Source organism: Cydia strobilella, chromosome Z, assembly GCF_947568885.1.
Source record: "Cydia strobilella chromosome Z, ilCydStro3.1, whole genome shotgun sequence".
In the NCBI taxonomy this organism is placed as follows: domain Eukaryota; kingdom Metazoa; phylum Arthropoda; class Insecta; order Lepidoptera; family Tortricidae; genus Cydia; species Cydia strobilella.
The window spans coordinates 50,526,716-50,547,547 of record NC_086068.1 but is presented as its reverse complement, the minus strand read 5'-3'; the positions used below and the strand labels follow the sequence as shown (position 1 = coordinate 50,547,547).

The window sequence follows — 20,832 nt, the reverse complement described above, 5'->3', positions numbered from 1 at the left end:
ATATGAATATCGTAACTGATTCGGTCACAAGCTGAGTTTAATAGGAATTACATATTATTATGCACAGGCATCGTCATTCGTAAGCTTACCGAACACCCTAAAAACATTGTTCTGGGCGTTGTTCTGCCTGTCGCCCCTGGAAAGTGCCGACGTGGTACTTGACAACCGCAACTCTTCGGACAGGCTTCCCCTGGCGCAGCACACGTACACTGAACGCATCGGATACATTTGTTTCGGATGTGAGCATTAATTCCTGCACTTTCATATTATTTTATTATTAAGGCATCTTTTATTACCTTCTTTCAACTTAGGTGTACCCCCTGTAGGGTCAATGAACCCACGTGGGTTCATTGACCCCACACCTAAAAGTTTGACAACCATAATTTCTTGAATATTGAGTGCATGGTGTAACATCGGACTGAGAAAATGCAAAATTATAAAAATCGTGTCGGATATGATAGCCCGTATTACTGCTAGGCCAATTCTTCTATATATGATTCAGGGAATAAAACCGGTTATTTTGCAACAGTAAACTCTATGATACCGGAATAGGGCCGAAATTATAGGCCCGTCCGTTCTTCCACCGTCAGGTAAAAAAATAATGCTGTCAAATTATTTTGTTTTCTATATTTGAACACTCATTACACGCTCACTATGACGTTTAGAAAGATAATAAAATTTAATTATATAGGGCATTTTACCCTGTATTACCCTCTTCACAAGCTGAGAAAAAAAACAACTACATCTCAACCCACCTAAAAAACATCCGAAATTTTGTCAAATTCACCTTACGGACTATTTTGCGACATATTGTTTTTTTTTACTATTGTAAGGATTTTTCGGAAAGTTAATACTTGTTATTAATAAGAATGAAATGTACTCTGCATACCTAAATACATTTTTTTTTTGCATCATACAAGATGCAGTTTTTACTTCACACAATACACGTTTATAGGGATTTAAATGTCCGCCCGCCCGTGTTCTGTTAAAGCTGGGATGACAGAAGTTTCTGAAAAAACAATATTATTAAATACGACTAAATGTGATATGAAAGCCAAGAAAATGGAGTTGGAAGTTGGGTGGCTTACAATCAAAAATAACACTTAGTTTTATAGATAACTAAATTATCCGCACTTATCCCAGCATACCTTACGAAAGAATAATAAAGAGATGAAATAAAATACGTACCTAATAACCTCGATAGACGGACAGCGAATTGTTCCTGATGAACGTTTCCACTTTTTCGCCCAGATGAGAAACTGTATATTTACAGCAGTAATGTAATATGATTCATCGATTGAGTAAATTTAATTTAAATGACCTAAATACATTACCAGGACCACAGCCATGGTTATTATCGTGTTAAGTATATTTTACTTTTTATAATGGGCACAACTTATCCGTAATCGGATAATTACGTATGTCGATAAGCACGAAAGCAGGAACTTAAACCCTTAACATAACATTAAACAACTTTTTCATTTCTGATGCTTTGAAAGAGAGTCATTGTTGTTCTAAAAGGTGTGCAGAAAATGATACATGTCTGCACTAGAGCATTTTACGTTCCAAGTACGATTTTTATATTTTTTTACAATAAGCAATTGAAATTCGGGTTTAAATGAATTTGTTATAAAATTTCCATTCTGATATTTAACTCCCCATTCCATAAATTACAATACTTTTGCCTAAATTGTTAATTGAAAGTACCCTCAAGAAATACTATTAAAATGTAAACTTAGTCATGTTTTTAAAAAAACACATGCATATTACTTTCCTCGTATTCGAAGTGAAAAGTAGAGTGTTTAATTCGGGTGAAAGGCATCATTTTAGCCTCGGAATGCTCGAAACGGTCTAAAAAAAAATCACATCCTTTTTAAAAAGCTCTAGCTCGGTAGATACGTCCGCACTTTCCTGAGTAACCTTAGTAAAGCAATACCAATACATACGTACGTAGTTCTCAAGCTTTTCTACGAGAACTTGTTTGAACGCTTGTTCATTAGTATATCAATTTAGTTAAACTTTAATTTCTTCATCCAGTTAGGTATAAAATTTAAATATTTTGGACATCAAAAGGTGATCTTAAAATGTAAAACAATAGATATAAACTAAGGGTACTTGTTTGAGTTTGGGCTGGAACTGGGTGCGATTTTTGATTTTTTGACTCTAACTTTTACAACCAACCCGTCGCTTAAAATGCATGAGGCTAAGTAATATATATTATGGTAGTCAAGGAAATGGTGTTGGAAGGCGTGTGGCTTACAATCGTAAAAAACATTTTGTTTTATAGATAACTAGCGACCCGCCCGCGGTGCAATGCTGATGTATTATACATATAAACCTTCCTCTTGAATCACTCTATCGATTTAAAACAACCCGCATCAAAATCCGTTGCGTAGTTAAAGATCTAAGCATACATAGGGACAGACATCAAACCAGTCAGCAGGAAGCGACTTTGTTTTATACTATGTAGTGATGTCGATTTTTATTATTTTTGTGTTTTAACTTTGTACGTTAAGAACTGTCATCATACAGCTACCAATTTATAACTTCGAAATGAAAAATTACACTTACATTTCTAACCACTGTCTATGTCTCACACAAGTCATACACCTAAACTGCAATCACATCATAATAAAGGCATTTAGGCATTTACCTAAGTAGGTATTAACGTTCAATGATTTCTACTTGACCCTGCGGTTTTGCTCACTTGCTATTATGAGCTGCTGAGGTAAAAAATACTAGATTTCATTAAAACTTATTGGTTGCAGGTTTCGAAGTGATATCCGTGATAGTTGTGCTAAACATGCTGATAGCGACAATGTCTAACACATACCAGCGCGTCATAGACAACGTTGCCACCGAGTGGACCTTTGGGAAAACTGAAGTAAGTTTCATTTGGGTAACTTCAAAAGCGGGGTAATTTTGAAAATTGCTAATATCTACTAAACTAAATAGAAGCACTTTATATTAGAGCAACAGTAAGCACGATGCCAAGATAAGGGTTGCTAAAGTATGAAGAATGAAATAGGTGAGGTTTAGTAGGTAGATATTAGCCATTTTCAAAATTATCCCGGGTACTAAATTACCCCAATGCACCTTAACACAAATGAGAAATGGGAATACTTGACTCCCGTTTTCACATTTATGTTTTTGTTTGTGATAACTATCAACTGCAGGAGGTAACTCTAGCCCAACCCATCCATACTATCCATCCATACTAATATTAAAAATGCGAAAGCCTGTCTGTCTGTCTGTCTGTGTGTTACCTCTTCACGCTTAAACCGCTGAACCGATTTAGTTGAAATTTGGTATAGAGGTAGTTGGAGTCCTGGAAAAATACATAGGATAGTTTTTATCCCGAAAATCATCCCTTAACTTCATCATCCCTTGACCCTCGTCAAAAGCGGGGTGGAATTGAGATAATTAATGAAATGCCTGATAATTTCTGTAAACAATTAAGCATATGCTCAAATTGAATGATTGCTATTATACAGGCGCTATTCTTACTCTAGCTGCGGTTACTATCCTCCTAAGTCCCAAGTACCTGCTAAAAGAACAAAATGGCGTTCATAATTGAGTCCTGGGTATTCTACGAAGAAGATGTCACTATAACCGAATGTCCTTTAAAAAGATCAAAAGTATTGTAGTCATTGAGTCCTGAACTTATAGCAGCAATTTAATCTGTTTCAAACCCGACTATACGATTTTTGCTAGAACAAACATTATTCAGTACCAAAGAAACTTTTTTTTGCACTAAGTCACCTAATCCATACTTTTGTTCTTTTTAAAGAACTCTCGTGCTTAGTATGTAGTAGTTAATGTAATAATTATAGGTAAACAGCATGGGTAATTAGCTATTTGGTTTTATTTCCTCGACCAAATCAGAAATTCACCACGCGTACGCACAAAGCTTCGCTTCTCAACTCCTTAACGTTGAGTCCTGGCCCGACGGTTGCTGGTAGAAGGGTAATCAGCCTCATTTTCCGAGTCAGAAGAATATTTATTTTCTGAGCTAGACGAGTCCGCATCAATAATGGTCATCGCTACGTTGACCAGAAACTACATCTATTTCAGGGTCTTGATAAGTCGACCCTTCGCCATCCTCAGTGTCTTTTATTTCAGATTCATTGAGAAGCTGCACTATGTCCACGTCGCGTAGCACTAGAATGAAATACCATTTATTAACCGAACTCACTTTTAAAAGAACAAATTAAATTACCTTGCAAAAACATCGTTTACGTCGCATGTTTGTCAAAAATAATACATTATAGTTAAATATTACTAATTCATTTGAAAAAAACACAATTTTAATTGCAAGAAATACCAATATTACTATGAAGTATTAATGGATTTACTTACGTTGTTTCCCACATGCTGCCATTGTCCCCTTTTGCTGGCCACTAAGAACAAATATAGCGACTTGGTTTCGTTTCATTCAACGCGTGTGACAGGGACAAATATATAAACACTAAGATAATGGCGTTTAGGTCTAAAATATCGCAATAAAGTTTAAAAATTGATTTTGTTCTTTTAATAGGTAGTTCGGTCATAACGAGACCTGTAATTTTCAAATCGTCAGGACTTAACAATGGTTGCCATTTTGTTCTATTAAAAGCTAGTTCGGTCTTTCTAACAAGTAATATTTTAAAAGCCCGGGTCTTAGGAGGCTATACTAAGTACACGCAGATGCGAAAGTGTGTCTGTCTGTTACCTCTTCACGCTTAAACCGCTGAATCGATTTTGTAGTTTGAGTCCCGGGGAAGGACATGGGGTAGTTTTTATCCCAGAAGTCATCCTTTAAGGGGGTGAAAATGGGGGTGTAAGTTTGTATGGGGAATCAATAAAAAGCAGATTGGATAAAAAATAAGCTACCCAAATTATTAGCTCCACGCAGATGAAGTCGCGGGCAAAAGCTAGTTATAAATAAAATGGATTATTCCCCCCTGTTACGCGGTTAGGTAGCGGGTAGGTAGGTATATAACGATGTTCCGCTCACACCGGAGCGGCGCATCCAATGTGATTATCGCCTTACCATGGCCTTACCAACGGGGTCTCAAACAGTATGTATTATTTTGATCTTGTTTGTGTCAATAGGTAAAAATCTCCGGATGATTAAGGGGTGGGTTCAATTTAGATTTAATAAGTTACCACCTAACAAAATAATTACCTATAGTTAGCATTTTTAAGGTGTCCGAATCGTAGGAAAAAATTCGAACACCTTAAAGAATTCTAACTACACCAGTACTAACCAAATTTACTAACAACTTGGTGGTACTGTACTGTCAATAACTGAAAAAAGGGCGTGTGCCGCATTCGTCTCCTTTACTCTATTTACCTATATTTATCAACAGTCGAGTAAAAACAAGATCAATTGCAGATGTACCTGAGCTACATGTACGAGACCACGCTGCCGTCGCCATACAACCTCATCCCGACTTGGGGCGGCATACGGGCAGCCGCGGAGTGGCTGCTAGTCAGAGCATGCCGCAATAAACCGACAGTCAAATGCTGTGCAAGCTACTCCAATATTGTGAATATACAATTACAATATTTAAATCTTAATTAAAAATAATACCCAAAGTTAAGTTTCCTTCAAAAATGTTGGTGCCCAAGTGGCCGTATTGCACGCACGAAACGTTTAGTGATTAAGAACCATCACGACTCCCTCCCCTGAATCGTCTTGGATAATAAATTAATAGCGCCTTAGTGGTACATTGTAGATTGTAAAACAGGTGTCAAGTCTTAAGAAAATATCGTGCCTTTGACTTTGACAGCCAAAGTAGATGACGCTATATGGCAGTATTGGCAGTGTTGGGCGTAATTAATTACTTTTGTACTTTATTTACTAATTTAAATACATGTAATTAAAATTGCATGTAATACAATACAATTGGAATTACTAAATTACAATTGCATTAATTGGTAATTAAATTACTCATTACTTCCAATTCTTAAATTACCGTTTACGTCATAGCAACAGGGGGGGGGGGGGGGGTCATGCCTAGGGAATGCAATTTCGCACCAAGAAAATTCGAGATCTCGCACGAAAAATCTAAATCGAGATAGGGTGTTTCGAGATCTTGACCGTTAGACTTTCGAGATCGAGATTAATCTCGACGAGATCGAGGTTTGACAAAGTAATTTCAAATGTGTTATTTTGATCCATAATCTCCAAGAATTCCGTATATACTACTTATTTACGGTACGTAAGTTATGTTTTGAAAATAATAACAACAAATTTAAAAAACATTAAACAAAAAATCATCTTTTATAAAAAAACAACGAGAAATTAGTTTGCTCTAATTTGCATGTACCTAAGAAGCTGCACTGCGTGTGCTATCAAAATCCAAGGTCCAAAAAATCTAAATTTTGTGTAATGTAATATATGGACGAAGCCTAACCAATAGTCGTTAGTTCGCATTAATAATATTTTAAGCAAATAAGTTTAAGTACATAAGTGGGGATTTCCCCCTTGTACAAAACCTCGCAATAAAGTCACTCATTTTTTTTAAACATTGGAAGGTTAGTCAACGCTCATTCATAGTTTTAAGATGATATGCGACATAAAGATGATCAAAATTTTATCAAACAAAAGTAATTTTAATTGAATAAAGTAATTAATTACAAAATGTCATTAGTAATTCAATTAATATAGCTTGTCAAAGGTCTGTCTCATTTCAAACATAGACAGAGAGAATCATACTATCTTTGTTTTACACTAGTACATACTAGCACCCAAAAGAAAAGGATGAATATACCTATAGTTTTTTTTGTTCTTATTTACTGACAATTTAGTTTGACCAACTATAATTACATTTTGTAATTGTACTTTTTAATTGAAAATGAAATTACGTTTTACAATTATTTGTAATAAGTAATTGCAATTGTTAATTTGTAATTCAATTTATAAATTGTCAAAGGTCTACTTTTGAGATAGAGGGTTGCCCTTACTTCTTATATGTATGAGGTTGCCGCATCGCATCGCCAAATATCCAGGGCCGTACCGTACAGCCGACACGACATACATACGAGTATACTTCAACTGTCTAATTTATTAATTACTCGTTGGTTCTGGGCATGCATCAATAAATTGCTCTGATATGTAGGTAATATTTGTGTTGCTAGGCCTATTTAAATAAAGAATATATTATTGACTTGACTCTTTGTCATGGGTGTTACACAGGGGAGTTACAATTTACACTCCAAAATTTAAATATAAATACTTAGATTCAGAAACACATCATTACCTACGCTTATTTAGTAATTATACAACTATTATTATTATCAAGGACGAATTGATATTATGTACTTAGTCTTTATCAACCTAAGAAAAATTCAGTTTAATTACACTTCTGTGTCGTAATCAAGGGGGTTAAGGGAGCAATTGCTAAAGGCATATAGTATGTCTCGAAACTTTGGATAACAGTTTTTAATTGGAGCATCGTTAGCAGCAGCGAAAGCGCCTGCTGCACTCAAGTAGCTTTTCATGTGATCACCACATTTGTATATAAGTAATATAAGTATACGAGTACGTGTGTAGTACTCGTAGTCGTAGGTATGCAATTTGTACCTAATAAGGCTTGAATTCCTCCTACGCTGGCAGCGGTCGCTAACGTCGCTCGAACGTACGAATTAACACAATGTTCTATGGGCCACGGCACAGCGACTCGACAGCTGCCGTCCGAAGCAAATGAATTGCTACGCTAACACAGTATTTTGGTCCGCAGGAGTGTGGCAAAGATTCACACGTGAACACCGAATACGCGGCATTGATGACAGTTCTGGTTCAAAGATACTTTAGGGAGAAGCGCTTAGCGCTCCAGAGCGAAGACCGAGCGAGCGGACGAGATCTGGATACGCTGCGCCGCGAGTTGTCCTGTATAAAATCATTACTCGAAAACTTGCAACCGCCGGGTACCACCGATAAAAATTAATATTAAATAAGCTAACCAATATTTTACTGTATTTTTTCTCCCCAAATGAACCGTTTATTTTCTCCAATCATTGGCAACTCCGATATACCTAATCCGAAGTGCCAGGCCACCGATTTATAGCCTACTTACAATTCATACACGTGTAACCACATTGTATAAAGTATACAGTGGACCGACGACTGACGTGTACCGAGCTACTAACAATGGCGAATGTATGCAGCTCGGGTGCGCGTGGCGCACCCCTCGCCCCCTCACACCCCGCACGATTGCCCTGTCTAGACGGCTTCGTCGAATGACTGTATTGTTTTATAGACTGTGGTATAACATACCTACCTATAAAACTTATATTATAAGTAGTACGTGCATTCTCAAATATATTGTTAGTGACACCATGAACTGTGACACAAAAGAGGACAAGATATACTAATTATATGTCATGAGGAAAATATGAATCGATTTGATAAGGCTAAACTGGCTGTAATCCTGGAATACAAGCATCGTTTGGGAGAGCTGAATAGATATAGTAGACAAAATAACCTTCGCAGTTTACCCAATGAACCTAATTTCATGACTACTAAGAATAATAATGTATATAGTAATAGGACTTGGTCCTCATACGTGCCAAAAACTCTAAACAGCTTTCCCAGAGATGTAATTGAAGATATAATTAAGAAACCTAGTAATATTAAGGCTATTGTTAAAAAAGCGCTGATAAACATAAATGTATAAATGTGTAAAATATTTAATTAAAATTTAATAATGTAAGCAGGGGTTGCATCCCCATATCCCTTAGCCCATATAATCTTAAAAATATAAGATTGGAGCTAGGAATGTTGAAATTCTTGTTCTTTATAAAAAAATTAACAGTTAAATTTTTTTTTTTTTTGTTAATGATTTGACACTGATGCTACTCAAAGTTGAAAGGCAGTAACTCTGCATGCATCCCATATCCCATAGGTCCATAGGTACTTACCCATAGACATAGTATAGTAGTTATAGACATGAAACCGAGCGACCAGGGGTAAGAGAAAGACATATTCATGTATTGACAGGTTAATGTATGGCAGCATAATCCTTTTTCTCTTTCACTCTTATAAATTTCAGTATTTCACCATCGCCTCCTACCTATGCTACCATAACCCGACCATGAAAAAAAAAACCCGGTCGGTGATAAGGACAAAGCATGGCACTATTTTCTCTTTCCTCATATAGGAATCGCAATAAGACTATCTTTCTCTATCAAAGAGTGTCAGGCCCTTGCAGAAAACAGTCAACAATCAAATGACCTACATGACATGACATTTCAAATTAGTGCTGATTTTGTGAAGCACTCATTCTTACCAGGAAAATTCTATGTTTGATCAAAGGCTATTGTATCTGCAGTGTCTCACAGTATCTGCATACGTGTGATTGAGTCTTCTTTTGCACCTAATTAGGTTAGGTATCGAATCAATAGATCCTTAAGCGAGGTTAAGACTAGCAATTTTCATTGCATGCAATTTTCATTACATTGCGGTATCTGATAAACATTTTGAATGCATTTTGCCTTAGTAGTCGGCAATGTAACGTAAATTGCATGCAAGTTCTTGGTAGTCTAAACCTCGCTTTAGAGGATCCTCAGGGGATCGGACCAAAACCCTATTATTTATTCTGACTCCAATGAGGGTAAAGTAAAACGAGAGTTAAGTTATAAAACCGTTATAATTAGCAATTTTCAGAATTATTGGAAACGAAAGAATACAAATCATTCGTGCCTAGTGCCTAAAAATTCCATATATGCAGATATAATCTAGCCTAGTGTAAAAAGTTGACATTAAGTATTATGTAGAATACGACATTCGGATATTTTGTATAACATTCACCTTATGATTACATAATATGCTGATCTAAATTAGATAAAACTATAATAATCAACAAGTACATGAAAATAGGGAATATTACGCGAAACTCTGCGCAGGGGGCGCCACTACCACAATCTGAGGGTCTATCGCAAAACAAGAAAATAGAAATTTCGTTATCTAACATCTCTGTCACTTGAAATTTCGGATTCGTGTTTCCCGATAGGTTCCTTGTAAACAAACCGCCTTGGTGCATCAATGTCATATTTTATTATCTCTGAAAACTTGTCAAAAACCTGTTAAAGATACAGTATGTATAAGTTACTCTATGGTTTACTAAAAAGGCTAGTACTGCACTCTGGTGGCAGAACATTGCAGTAATATCCCCTATTCTCTTTGATCTTACTAACAAATTACTTACTATTAAATACAGAAGTCAAAATGACGGATGATTATCAACAACATGTATAGGGGCCCACTGACTATCAGTCTGCTGGACGATATCGGCCTGTCAGTTGTTCGGAACTGTCAACTTTTTGGTCTAACTGACAGACCGTTATCGACCGGCAGACTGATAGTCACTGGGCCCCTTTAGATTTAACAGACGTTTACGAATAACTAAAAATTACTCAAATCAATACAGAAGACAGAGTGAAGCGCACCTTTATAATTATAAATTAACTTACCCACGTTACTTACCTACTTGACTAATACATTTATTTTCAGATGTAAAATTATTTCTATTTCCAAATATCTTTCTCCTCTATTTTATTTCATATGATATTTAACTTTAATATTCTTTAATTTTTATATCTCTCTAACCATCTTATGGGTTGTGGCTTTAAATAACAGCCTATTCACAAAATGGAGGACCCGGGTATGTCCTTAATCTACGTCCAAAAGAGAGGTATGGGCGCTGTGAATGACATCTCGCTTTGTGTGGTAGGGCACAGCACCGCGGATGTCATTCCAGATTTAGAGCAGAGCCCAAGTGGAGAATTACCTCCACCTTACAGAAAACCGCAGCCAAATAACACTAGACCCTACTCATAGTGTTGTGTTCCTGCCGGTCAGTAAGGTTGCCAGAGCTCTATTATTACTAGGGCAAATTTATGATTTCCAAATTATTCCGTTTTATGTTAAATACACCGCTATATTGTTAACGCGGTTATGTTATATCATATTTTTTACCTTACAATTTCACAAAACACGTTGGACAACGTCGACCCGCCCCATGCAGGGATGCTGGCACGAATTATATTACTCTATCTAGAATTCCATGCCTAAACGTATGACGCCTATTAATAAGAGACTGCCGTCATGCCATGTCCATATGTACATAGATTAATGGGCGAATAGACCTTTACTAGCCAAGCCAACGCGAAACATAACTATTAATAAGAATAAATCGCCCCCTAAAACTTATTCAGCTTATTTTCGCAGGTTCGGTTCATACATATCACGCTTAGAAATTACATTTAGGAGCCATGCCAGGTCCGGGTTGGGTTCGCATCACATGCGCACGTGGAACTTGCCCGCCTTCGTGACGTACTTGACGCTAATGAACGGCTCAACTTGCCCGGCTTGTATATAAAGGATACTTGCAGGTTCATATTCGTTTTGTCGGGTCACAGCAACCTGAGGAAGAGCCACGCCAAGTACGGGTTGGGTTCGCATCACATGCGCACGTGGACCTTGCCCGCCTTCGTGACGTACTTGACGCTAATGAACGGCTCAACTTGCTCGGCTTGTATATAAAGGATACTTGCAGGTTCATATTCGTTTAGTCGGGTCACAGCAACCTGAGGAAGAGCCACGCCAGGTACGGGTTGGGTTCGCATCACATGCGCACGTGGACCTTGCCCGCCTTCGTGACGTACTTGACGCGAATGAACGGCTCAACTTGCTCGGCTTGTATATAAAGGATACTTGCAGGTTCATATTCGTTTAGTCGGGTCACAGCAACCTGAGGAAGAGCCACGCCAGGTCCGGGTTGGGTTCGCATCACATGCGCACGTGGAACTTGCCCGCCTTCGTGACGTACTTGACGCTAATGAACGGCTCAACTTGCTCGGCTTGTATATAAAGGATACTTGCAGGTTCATATTCGTTTAGTCGGGTCACAGCAACCTGAGGAAGAGCCACGCCAGGTCCGGGTTGGGTTCGCATCACATGCGCACGTGGAACTTGCCCGCCTTCGTGACGTACTTGACGCGAATGAACGGCTCAACTTGCTCGGCTTGTATATAAAGGATACTTGCAGGTTCATATTCGTTTAGTCGGGTCACAGCAACCTGAGGAAGAGCCACGCCAGGTCCGGGTTGGGTTCGCATCACATGCGCACGTGGAACTTGCCCGCCTTCGTGACGTACTTGACGCTAAGAACGGCTCAACTTACTCGGCTTGTATATAAAGGATACTTGCAGGTTCATATTCGTTTAGTCGGGTCACAGCAACCTGAGGAAGAGCCACGCCAGGTCCGGGTTGGGTTCGCATCACATGCGCACGTGGAACTTGCCCGCCTTCGTGACGTACTTGACGCCCTTGAACGGCTTGTACTTGGCGCCGTACATGTCGAGCCGCGAGACGCGCAGCCCGGAGACGGCCAGCTGGGGTATCGTGAAGTGAACGTTCACGCTGGGCGTCGCGCCTGTCGTGTCCGCGCCTGACGCCACTGATACCTGATACAAAAAGAAGATGGTTAATAAATAGTATCATGGAGTAGTCATATTGTAATGAAACTAGATATAAAAAAGAACCGGTTACACAATTAAAAATACGCAGCAAATCGTGTCGAAAATATGACGTATAAGGCAGCGTCAAGAATAGGTAGCGTTAGTTGTAGTTGTTACTCACAGTTCCTCTAATATTTGGCAACTTCGGTAGCTCTATACGTCCGATGTCCCACAGCAGCACCTTGCTGACCGGGTCGTACGAGTACTTGCCCTGGTTCGCGGTCAGCGAGCAGTTCAGAACACACTTCGGCATGCAGATCTCTAATGCAACATCTGAAATTGACCAACAACGAATAAGAAAACACTAGAATATTTTTTGAAAAGTGTCTATTACTGACCCCCTGAAAACAAGTTTCTATGCAGGAGGAGGGGCGGGGGGGTCAGGGGGTCAGTCATACAAATGTGTCAAATCTAATGGCTTAGCTGACTGTACAAGAAAATTAAGTTTTTTACATATTATTTCGGTATTATTATAATTTACAGATCTGGTTTGTTCCGTTAGAATCCGTTTTATAGGTTTTCCGTTATCTTTTGCTTTTGTAGGTCCTCAATGTTCACTTTGCCGTATTTGCGTGAATATGATTCTACATCTCTTTTACAAACCTTTCTTTTACAAATGAACGAGCATTACATGTGTACAAACTGTAGTTCCATAAAAATGTTATATTCAAAAGCAAGGAGACCTAAGAACATATAAACTTCATATATTGGCTATCCGCCTGGTAGTTATGGGCCATATTCATTATTTAGCAGTTTGAATATGTCAGATAGCATGAATATTTGATATGTTTTTAGAACCTAGAACATAAATTAAAATGTTAGGATATTAGGGAGAAGGGGTCTGACGCCCGCGCGGGTTCGTACCTAGTGCAAAGGTTGTCCATCGCAATTCAACGTGGTAACGCGGCTAGTGTGATGGGCACCTTTGCGCCAGGGACAACTGGGGGGGGGGGGGACTTTTTGACTAGGCTTAAGTTTAGTCTTAAGTTGTTATTGGTTTTTTTTTTTTGTTATACTGAAATTTATTGAATAAACAAATCAATTTTAAATAATATTGTCTTCGGTTTAATTAAAATGTTACGATAATATTGTCTTCGGTTACCGCGATAGTTACTCATGAAATAAAACTATGAATTAAATCTTCTCGGGTCCGAGGTGTAGGGTTGGAGCCGGCGTAGTTTTTATCGCGTGTATATATATATATCTTTACTTGAAAATAATTGTAGTGTATAACTAGCCTTATGAACCGATTTTGCATGTACAACCAGCCTTAAAGTTTATAGTCTATGATGGTTCATTATTTTTAGTATGTGGGCATTTTTGCACTTTGTAGTTTTTTCCTCAGTTACCCGTTGACCACGAACGCTGTAAAGGGTTCGAAACGTCGGGATGTATATTATAAACTGAATATACATGATATAATCCGTTTTCATAGTTTTATTTCATAAAATATTAGATAGATTATTGTATTATTTTCTAGGCTTCGATTAAAAGGTCCTCGTATACATACTCTCTAGAGTTCTGCCCATCGTCTGTTTTGGTCCGACGGTCAGGTCGAGCCGCCCTTGGTCCCCGTTCGAGCGTAGCATCAAGTTGTGTCGCACGTATATGGGTATGGCCACCACACTCTGGGACCCGATGTGGTACGACATCAGACGGAAGTTGCCGTCCGGAGGGATGAACGATAAGATTCTTTCAGACTGTAATAACAAATATAAATTATTTTTATAAGGTCCTTTCGAGTTAAGATCCATTCAATCAGCTCAAAAACTACATAAACTACTTATCCAAAGAGGAATAGTTATAATTTGTATAGCTGTAATGCGATTTATGACAAAGAAAATATTACCAGAAAGAAAAATTGCTCCAGTTAGGATTTCTTTTGTGAAAATTGGGATTGTGTAAAAGATTTAATATTGGAAGGAGAAGCAGTAACATCAGCATCAAATATTTGAAATGTTGTAGGTACCTCCCATCGTTTAAATCTCACGCAAGGATGAAACGAGACATCATCGAACAGGCGCGGGTTTACGAAAGTGAGCGTCAAATCCGGCATGCCACTTAATTTGATGCAGCAGTCAATCTGGAATTGTAACAATATAAATAGGTAACAAATAAAAAAAATTAAGCAAATTAAACTTTCTCATTATTTCATTCAATGCACATTTTGGTAGCAAAAATTGTTATTTATTACCCAACATATTTGTTTTAGCTCAGTCGCTTACCTAACACTACTCAGTTTTGGCTTCAAAATTTAATGGTTTCAGACCAAAAATGTATACTAAAGAAAAGCATTTAGTAAGCAACACACATGCTAGTGGAATACTCTAGCAACGCTAGTGGAAAACAAAGTACAGTCAGCATCAAATAGATAGCAGCCATATTGAAAAAATATATCGCAACACATCCCTATTTCTATGGTAAAAAAGGTGTGTTGATATATAATTGGCCACTTTGGTTGCCACTTTCTATTTGATGTTAACTGTATACTTTGTTATATAAAACGTGCACTTACATAGCCCTGTATCTCAGCAGAGACGGTGGCGCCACTCTTGTCGATGATGGCGTCCACCTCCTCTACGACGTCGAAGTAGGCCTCGTTGTTGGCGTATTTCACGCCCGAGCGCCGCCACGGCACGTTGGACAACTGGCCCGATGGCAGGATCGAGGACACGCTGCCAACATTATCAAGTAGCGTATAATTTAGCAACACTCACTTGTTACTTCTGTATTCAGTTCATATACTTATTAGAGAGAATAATATAATAACTTGTATGCGGTGGCGTGGGCGAAGTGGACCCTCGCCCACGGCCTCGCACATAAAAGGGCCTCCCAGATGCGACTTCGCCCTCGGCTAGATTAGTTTACGATACGCCAGTACGCCACTTCTTGTATGTACACTAGCTGAATCAACCATAAGTCAGTCTTTATTTCTTACTATCTTCATTGTAAGAAAATGTCCCACCTCTTGCTTGCTCCTATCTTGAATATATAAACCTAATTTTGATCTAACCATCCTATTCTATTTCTGAATTTTACTCTTAAACAAAATATAAAGTAGATAATACTAGTATATAATTTAAAACCCCTTATGCATACTTGGATTTTCCGGTAACAGTATTGGCTATAGTCCTTAAAATATTTGGTGGCTTGATCAGTTCTTTTAGAATGTTGCTTTCAGTTGCCAGAGGAAACCCATTATCCAACATTTCATCAAGGAGCTGTAATGAAAAAAAAAAATTGTAAGTAGATATTAAAAAGGTAAGTACAATATTTAAAATTGATTGTATTAAAATCTATAAAATGGATTCTTCATTCTCACCTCATACACAACAACATAATTTTCTTTGACTATAGTCTCTGTGCAATCAGAAAAGTAATCCTGGAAAAGAGCAACATAATGTAATATCAAGCAGCTGTTTCATAAGTTATAGCCAAAGAGTAGCAAACTTTCAATACAGGAATTTAAAGTGAAAAATATCATCCAATTTGCTACGTAAATAAGTGTGTGGTCTCAGTAAAATATATTGGATTGTGTGCTCTTACAAAACTTCTTATACATATACAATATTGGGACTAGATATTGGAGGGACATTTTATTGTATATATTGTCATTTTATTATATAGTTAATAGCATAGCAGTGACACGAATTTTAAAACAAACTGTTGTCATACATACTACTAGCATGAAGAGAGCATTATAAGTACATAATAATATATGCCTTTTATTCAGACAATTTGTACAATTTGAGAGTTAAATTATTTTAAACCCACGCCCAGTACACAGGCTAGTACACGGCGCGCCCTCGACCAGTTAAGACGTGTCGTTGCTCTGTGAAGAGGAACCTCGTAAATTGGATCGAAACATGTCGAGCTATTTGACTTAATACCATAAACCAGAACACACCTTTGTGATTTATTTGGCCACTTTGGCTGCCACTGTGATGCCAAAGATACATTTAAAATAAAGTTTGGTGCATTTTAATACTATAAAATTGTGGTTGGTAGATGTAACAATGTTAAAAAGTAGAAATTTTTTATGTTATATCTGTATTACCCTGGCTTGATTGGCCCTTGGGGTGTATGTTGTATGCATACCTGGAAAGTGTCTACGACCCTGTGTAGGAACTCAATGACAAAGAGCGGTGCCACCTCCTGCTGGCACACTGCCACAAGAGCCACGCCTCCTCGCTGAATGGAGATAAGGTAGTGATGGGGCGCCGCCAGAACCGGAGGCACATCCTTAAAACATAATAATAATAATAAAAGATGTTTATTCAAAAAGTTTGAACATAGGTACATAATAAAAGTACACGATAATACAAACTAATTGAAAAGGAAAGTGGCTCAGCTAATGTCTATGCCAAAAAGGCTTCAGGGCACAGCAGCCCTAAAGACTTCCAGCAACAGACGCTGTTATTCTGCCACCACTGTATTTGTAAGCTAGCTAAGGACAGTAAAAACATTTACATACAGGACAGGATAGCAAACACTGAACAATGTGCAGTGGATAAAATAGAGTATCAACTAAATATAAATACATCTCAGTGTTTTAATACTTATGAGGACAGGGTGAAATAAGTATTCATGGCACCTTATATGCAACCTATTAATTGGCATCTTAGTTCTTGTATATTTTTCCCACTGTTTCTTGAAATAAGATTAAATTATATCAAATTGGAAGGGTGCCTAGTGTACCTAAGCTACCAAGATATACCTAGTCGGCTCATAAGTTCTGTCACTGGCCTTTAAAATTTAAATTTGGAACTCCTAAAACAAAAACCGTTCTGCATTTGAATTTCGAATCTTTATTAAATATTTGAGTAGTATAATTTTGCAATTTTCTGTTTTCTTCAACATGGAGTGGACGCTTAACCCTTAAATGCATAATGATGTATATATGCATTGTATATTTGATAGTCCGTGGCTCAATATGCAGCTATCCAAAATATTATTCCCTCAATCTATACAACATGACACATCTATTTCAATTTATTAAAAAGTTATACAAAAAATCATGCATTTAAGGGTTAAAGATAGCCGTACCGCAATAATTGCACTATATCGTTGTGGTCACTCGCCGACTAAAATTTTTAAGCTACTTGAAAATTTAAAATTCTCTCTAAGATTTGTGTATCGTACCATAGAAAGATACAGTGAGGTCTCTAGTTTAAATGACAAGAAAAGAAGCGGTCGTCCGCGTACAGCTAGGACTCCAGCGGTTGTACAAGCAATTAGGGCATGCATTGCCAGAAATCCCGCTAGGAAACAAAAAGTTATGGCCCTCCAGATGGGTTTGAGCAAAAACACGGTGAAAAGAGTGCTTAATCAAGACCTGAGACTTCGTGCTTATAAACGAAAAACTGGCCATCTTCTCAATGGTCGGCTTAAAGCTTTAAGGCTTAAAAGATCTAAAGCTTTATTGAAGAAGTACGCTAAAAATAAGCACCGTTGTATACTGTTTTCGGACGAGAAAATTTTTGACATAGAAGAAAACTGTAATAAACAAAATGATAGAGTGTACGCTCGCAATAGTAAAGAAGCGTCTAATAGCATTCCCCGTATTCAAAGAGGTCATCACCCTTCATCTGTGATGGTTTGGCTGGGAGTTTCTTATGCGGGCGTCACTAGTATGCATTTTTGTGAGAAAGGAGTAAAAACTAGTGCCAAAGTGTAACAAGACACGGTGTTGACTAATATTGTGAAACCACTATCCCATACGATGTTTCTAAACCAGCATTGGGTTTTCCAGCAGGACTCTGCTCCAGCCCATAAGGCAAAGTCTACACAAGCCTGGCTCGCCTCCAATAAAATCGACTTTATACGGCATGAAGATTGGCCCTCCTCTAGCCCAGATCTTAATCCTTTAGACTATAAAATATGGCAGTATTTAGAGGAAAAGGTGTGCTCAAAACCTCATGCAAATCTAGACTCGCTGAAAAAATCTCTTGCTACGGCAGTGGCCAATATCGACATGAAAGTGGTGCGTGAATCCATTGACGACTGGCCACGAAGACTTCAAGCCTGTGTAGATAATTATGGCGGTCATTTTGAATAAATGTTATACATTTAGATTCTCTAGTTTATAAGCTTTCAAACGCTGTACAAATTATACGGAATAAACTTAAACTTTTGATTTTATTTGATACTATGTATATGACAGAACTTATGAGCCGACTAGGTATATTATATACCCAATGAATACCTGTCAAAAGTTCCTTCACTAACAGTTTACTAGTTTAGTTAAAATGCTAATGGCGCTACAGTTACAGTTAAAACAAAACGACTATGTATACTTACATTAGGCGAGGCTCGTTGAGCTTCCAAATAGTAGTCGCACACAGATCTTGGAATTACGCTACGCCAATGCTTTTCAAGGAAAACATCCCTGGGAATAAAAAAGTACATGTCTTGCTTCATATTGCATTATAAAAACAAAAAATCAAACCTAAATTACCAATAAAAACTGTAATACGATTGGAGATCAACTAATTTGTGAAATTAAATACAAAATAAAGATAAAATAACGTACCCAGAGGGGTTAATAATGAACAAACTATGAATCATCGTGATCCTTAACAAAAAGATATGTACTACAACTTCATTTGTAACATTCGTGTATTGGAAATTAATAAAGTATCACAGCACGAACAAAATTCTACCAAGCTGGCAGTGGCAGCTTATCCTACTACTAACTACTAACTGTCAAAATGTGACAGTGACAGTAGACACCTAGTAGTGAAAATGAGAATGAAAAAATGAAAATGAAAAATTGTTTATTTCGTTTAAGAATTACTTATACAGGTAAGTGTTGGTGCCTCTTTTTAAGTAAGAAAATACCTGTGTTAAGAGGCACCGCTCTTCCTTAAAATTGGTAATAAATGGTTTTAAAATATAAATATAAATTTAAAGAAATAAAAATGAACACAATATCAGAGAATAACAAAAGTAATTACTTATAGCTTAATTTAACCTAATGAGAAGATGGACTTGCAAGTCCATATGAGTGTGCGCGCGCGCGCGCGCGCGCGTGTGTGTGTGTGTGTGTGTGTGTGTGTGTGTGCGCGCGTGTGCGTGTGAGTGTAATGTGTGTGTGTGTGTAAGTGTGTTTAGGTTCCTAAAACATTTCAAGTAGTAGTAGCTAACTAGCTAGACATGGAGTAGACCCATAGACATAGTATATACAAGTAGTTATAGACGCGCCACCGACCGACCGGGGATAAGAGAAAGAATATTCATATCATAGACCTAGCATCACATAGACCAGCTATACGCGTGCGCCCGTAAGGGATAGACATAGATGACGTCATAAACGTGGGGATACCATATTGGTAAAAATTACCCCAATATTTGATATCACGTTGGGGCGATTACCCTGGAGGCAAAGTTAGCTTGTTTGACGGTATTAAAAAATTGTTAAATAAAATGTCAATGGGCCGTTCTTTTTAGGCGTATGAACAATGAAATACCTCCTATAATTCGCGCAGGTGGTACAAAACTAAACATGTTTAGTAAATAAAACGTAAAATAAAATGTATTATGGGTTTTAATTTAAAGAAATCACAAATCGCAATCACACCAATTAATGTACACCACGTTTAATCTTCACAACATTTGTTTATTTATTTTTTGGAATTAGAAGTACGAAAAAAACTTCGAGGTCAAAATTACCCATAAAATTATGATATTTTCATCTGGTATCCCTAACATGATTGTTATGCAGCTAAATTAAGAAGAAGTTTAAAAATGGCTGACTTCAGACTCCTACCTACCTACGTAATTTGGGCGGATAATTTTACAAATAATGTTTTGTTAATTTGCGTAAATAATTGTGATATTTTTATTGAAATCGTTTGATTCTACATTGCTTTGAGTGTAACGTAATCTTACGATGTTATTCTCACATATTGCGTTAAGAGAAAGGTGTAAAATACCGTACTTACGTGTGAAAGGTTATGATCTCATATTTTTGCTCAGAGCGGCTATTACAGCCGATTACAGAACAATTCACCAGTATTTTATCAAAGTTCAAGCATTCAAAACGCTAACCATCACTATATTTCATAAGAGAAAGCACAATTTCATACAAAACAACGATAATTAAACAAGCAACGAACAAACATGACATGTCACGTACTTATTTGTTTGCCACAACCTCGGTTGTGGCAGCGGTGGAAAAGTGAAACTATGACAAGGACAAACAATAACAGCGCTTTCTCTGCTACTCCTACTGAAAGATACATAAGACTATCCCGTTCGGTCATTTTCCCCCACCCCTCATGACCGATCCAGTTATACTAGATTCATGATTCATATACAATTTGG

General features: G+C 37.5%; 2 protein-coding genes across 2 annotated transcripts in view; one reads left to right on the top strand and one right to left on the bottom strand.

Moving 5' to 3' along the window:
- Nucleotides 1-7,955, top strand: part of LOC134753783 (short transient receptor potential channel 4-like) — a gene marked incomplete at its 5' end in the record, with an annotated part of 35,759 nt that extends 27,804 nt beyond the window's left edge. Inside the window, 4 exons of the mRNA XM_063689723.1 lie at nucleotides 68-239; nucleotides 2,769-2,884; nucleotides 5,378-5,530; nucleotides 7,728-7,955. Of these exons, the coding sequence (XP_063545793.1) occupies nucleotides 68-239; nucleotides 2,769-2,884; nucleotides 5,378-5,530; nucleotides 7,728-7,934 (648 nt within the window). The remainder of the gene's footprint in view (nucleotides 1-67; nucleotides 240-2,768; nucleotides 2,885-5,377; nucleotides 5,531-7,727) is intronic.
- Nucleotides 7,956-11,548: 3,593 nt separating this feature from the next.
- LOC134753815 (AP-3 complex subunit mu-1) lies at nucleotides 11,549-19,187 on the bottom strand. The gene is made up of 10 exons (XM_063689758.1): nucleotides 19,040-19,187; nucleotides 18,808-18,895; nucleotides 16,606-16,749; nucleotides 15,830-15,889; nucleotides 15,607-15,728; nucleotides 15,023-15,182; nucleotides 14,477-14,590; nucleotides 14,018-14,207; nucleotides 12,629-12,780; nucleotides 11,549-12,453 (listed from the first exon to the last, which is right to left on the bottom strand). Exons 1-10 carry the CDS (start codon nucleotides 19,072-19,074, stop codon nucleotides 12,268-12,270), a joined length of 1,251 nt encoding a protein of 416 aa, XP_063545828.1. The 5' UTR covers nucleotides 19,075-19,187; the 3' UTR covers nucleotides 11,549-12,267.
- Nucleotides 19,188-20,832: the final 1,645 nt, after the last annotated feature.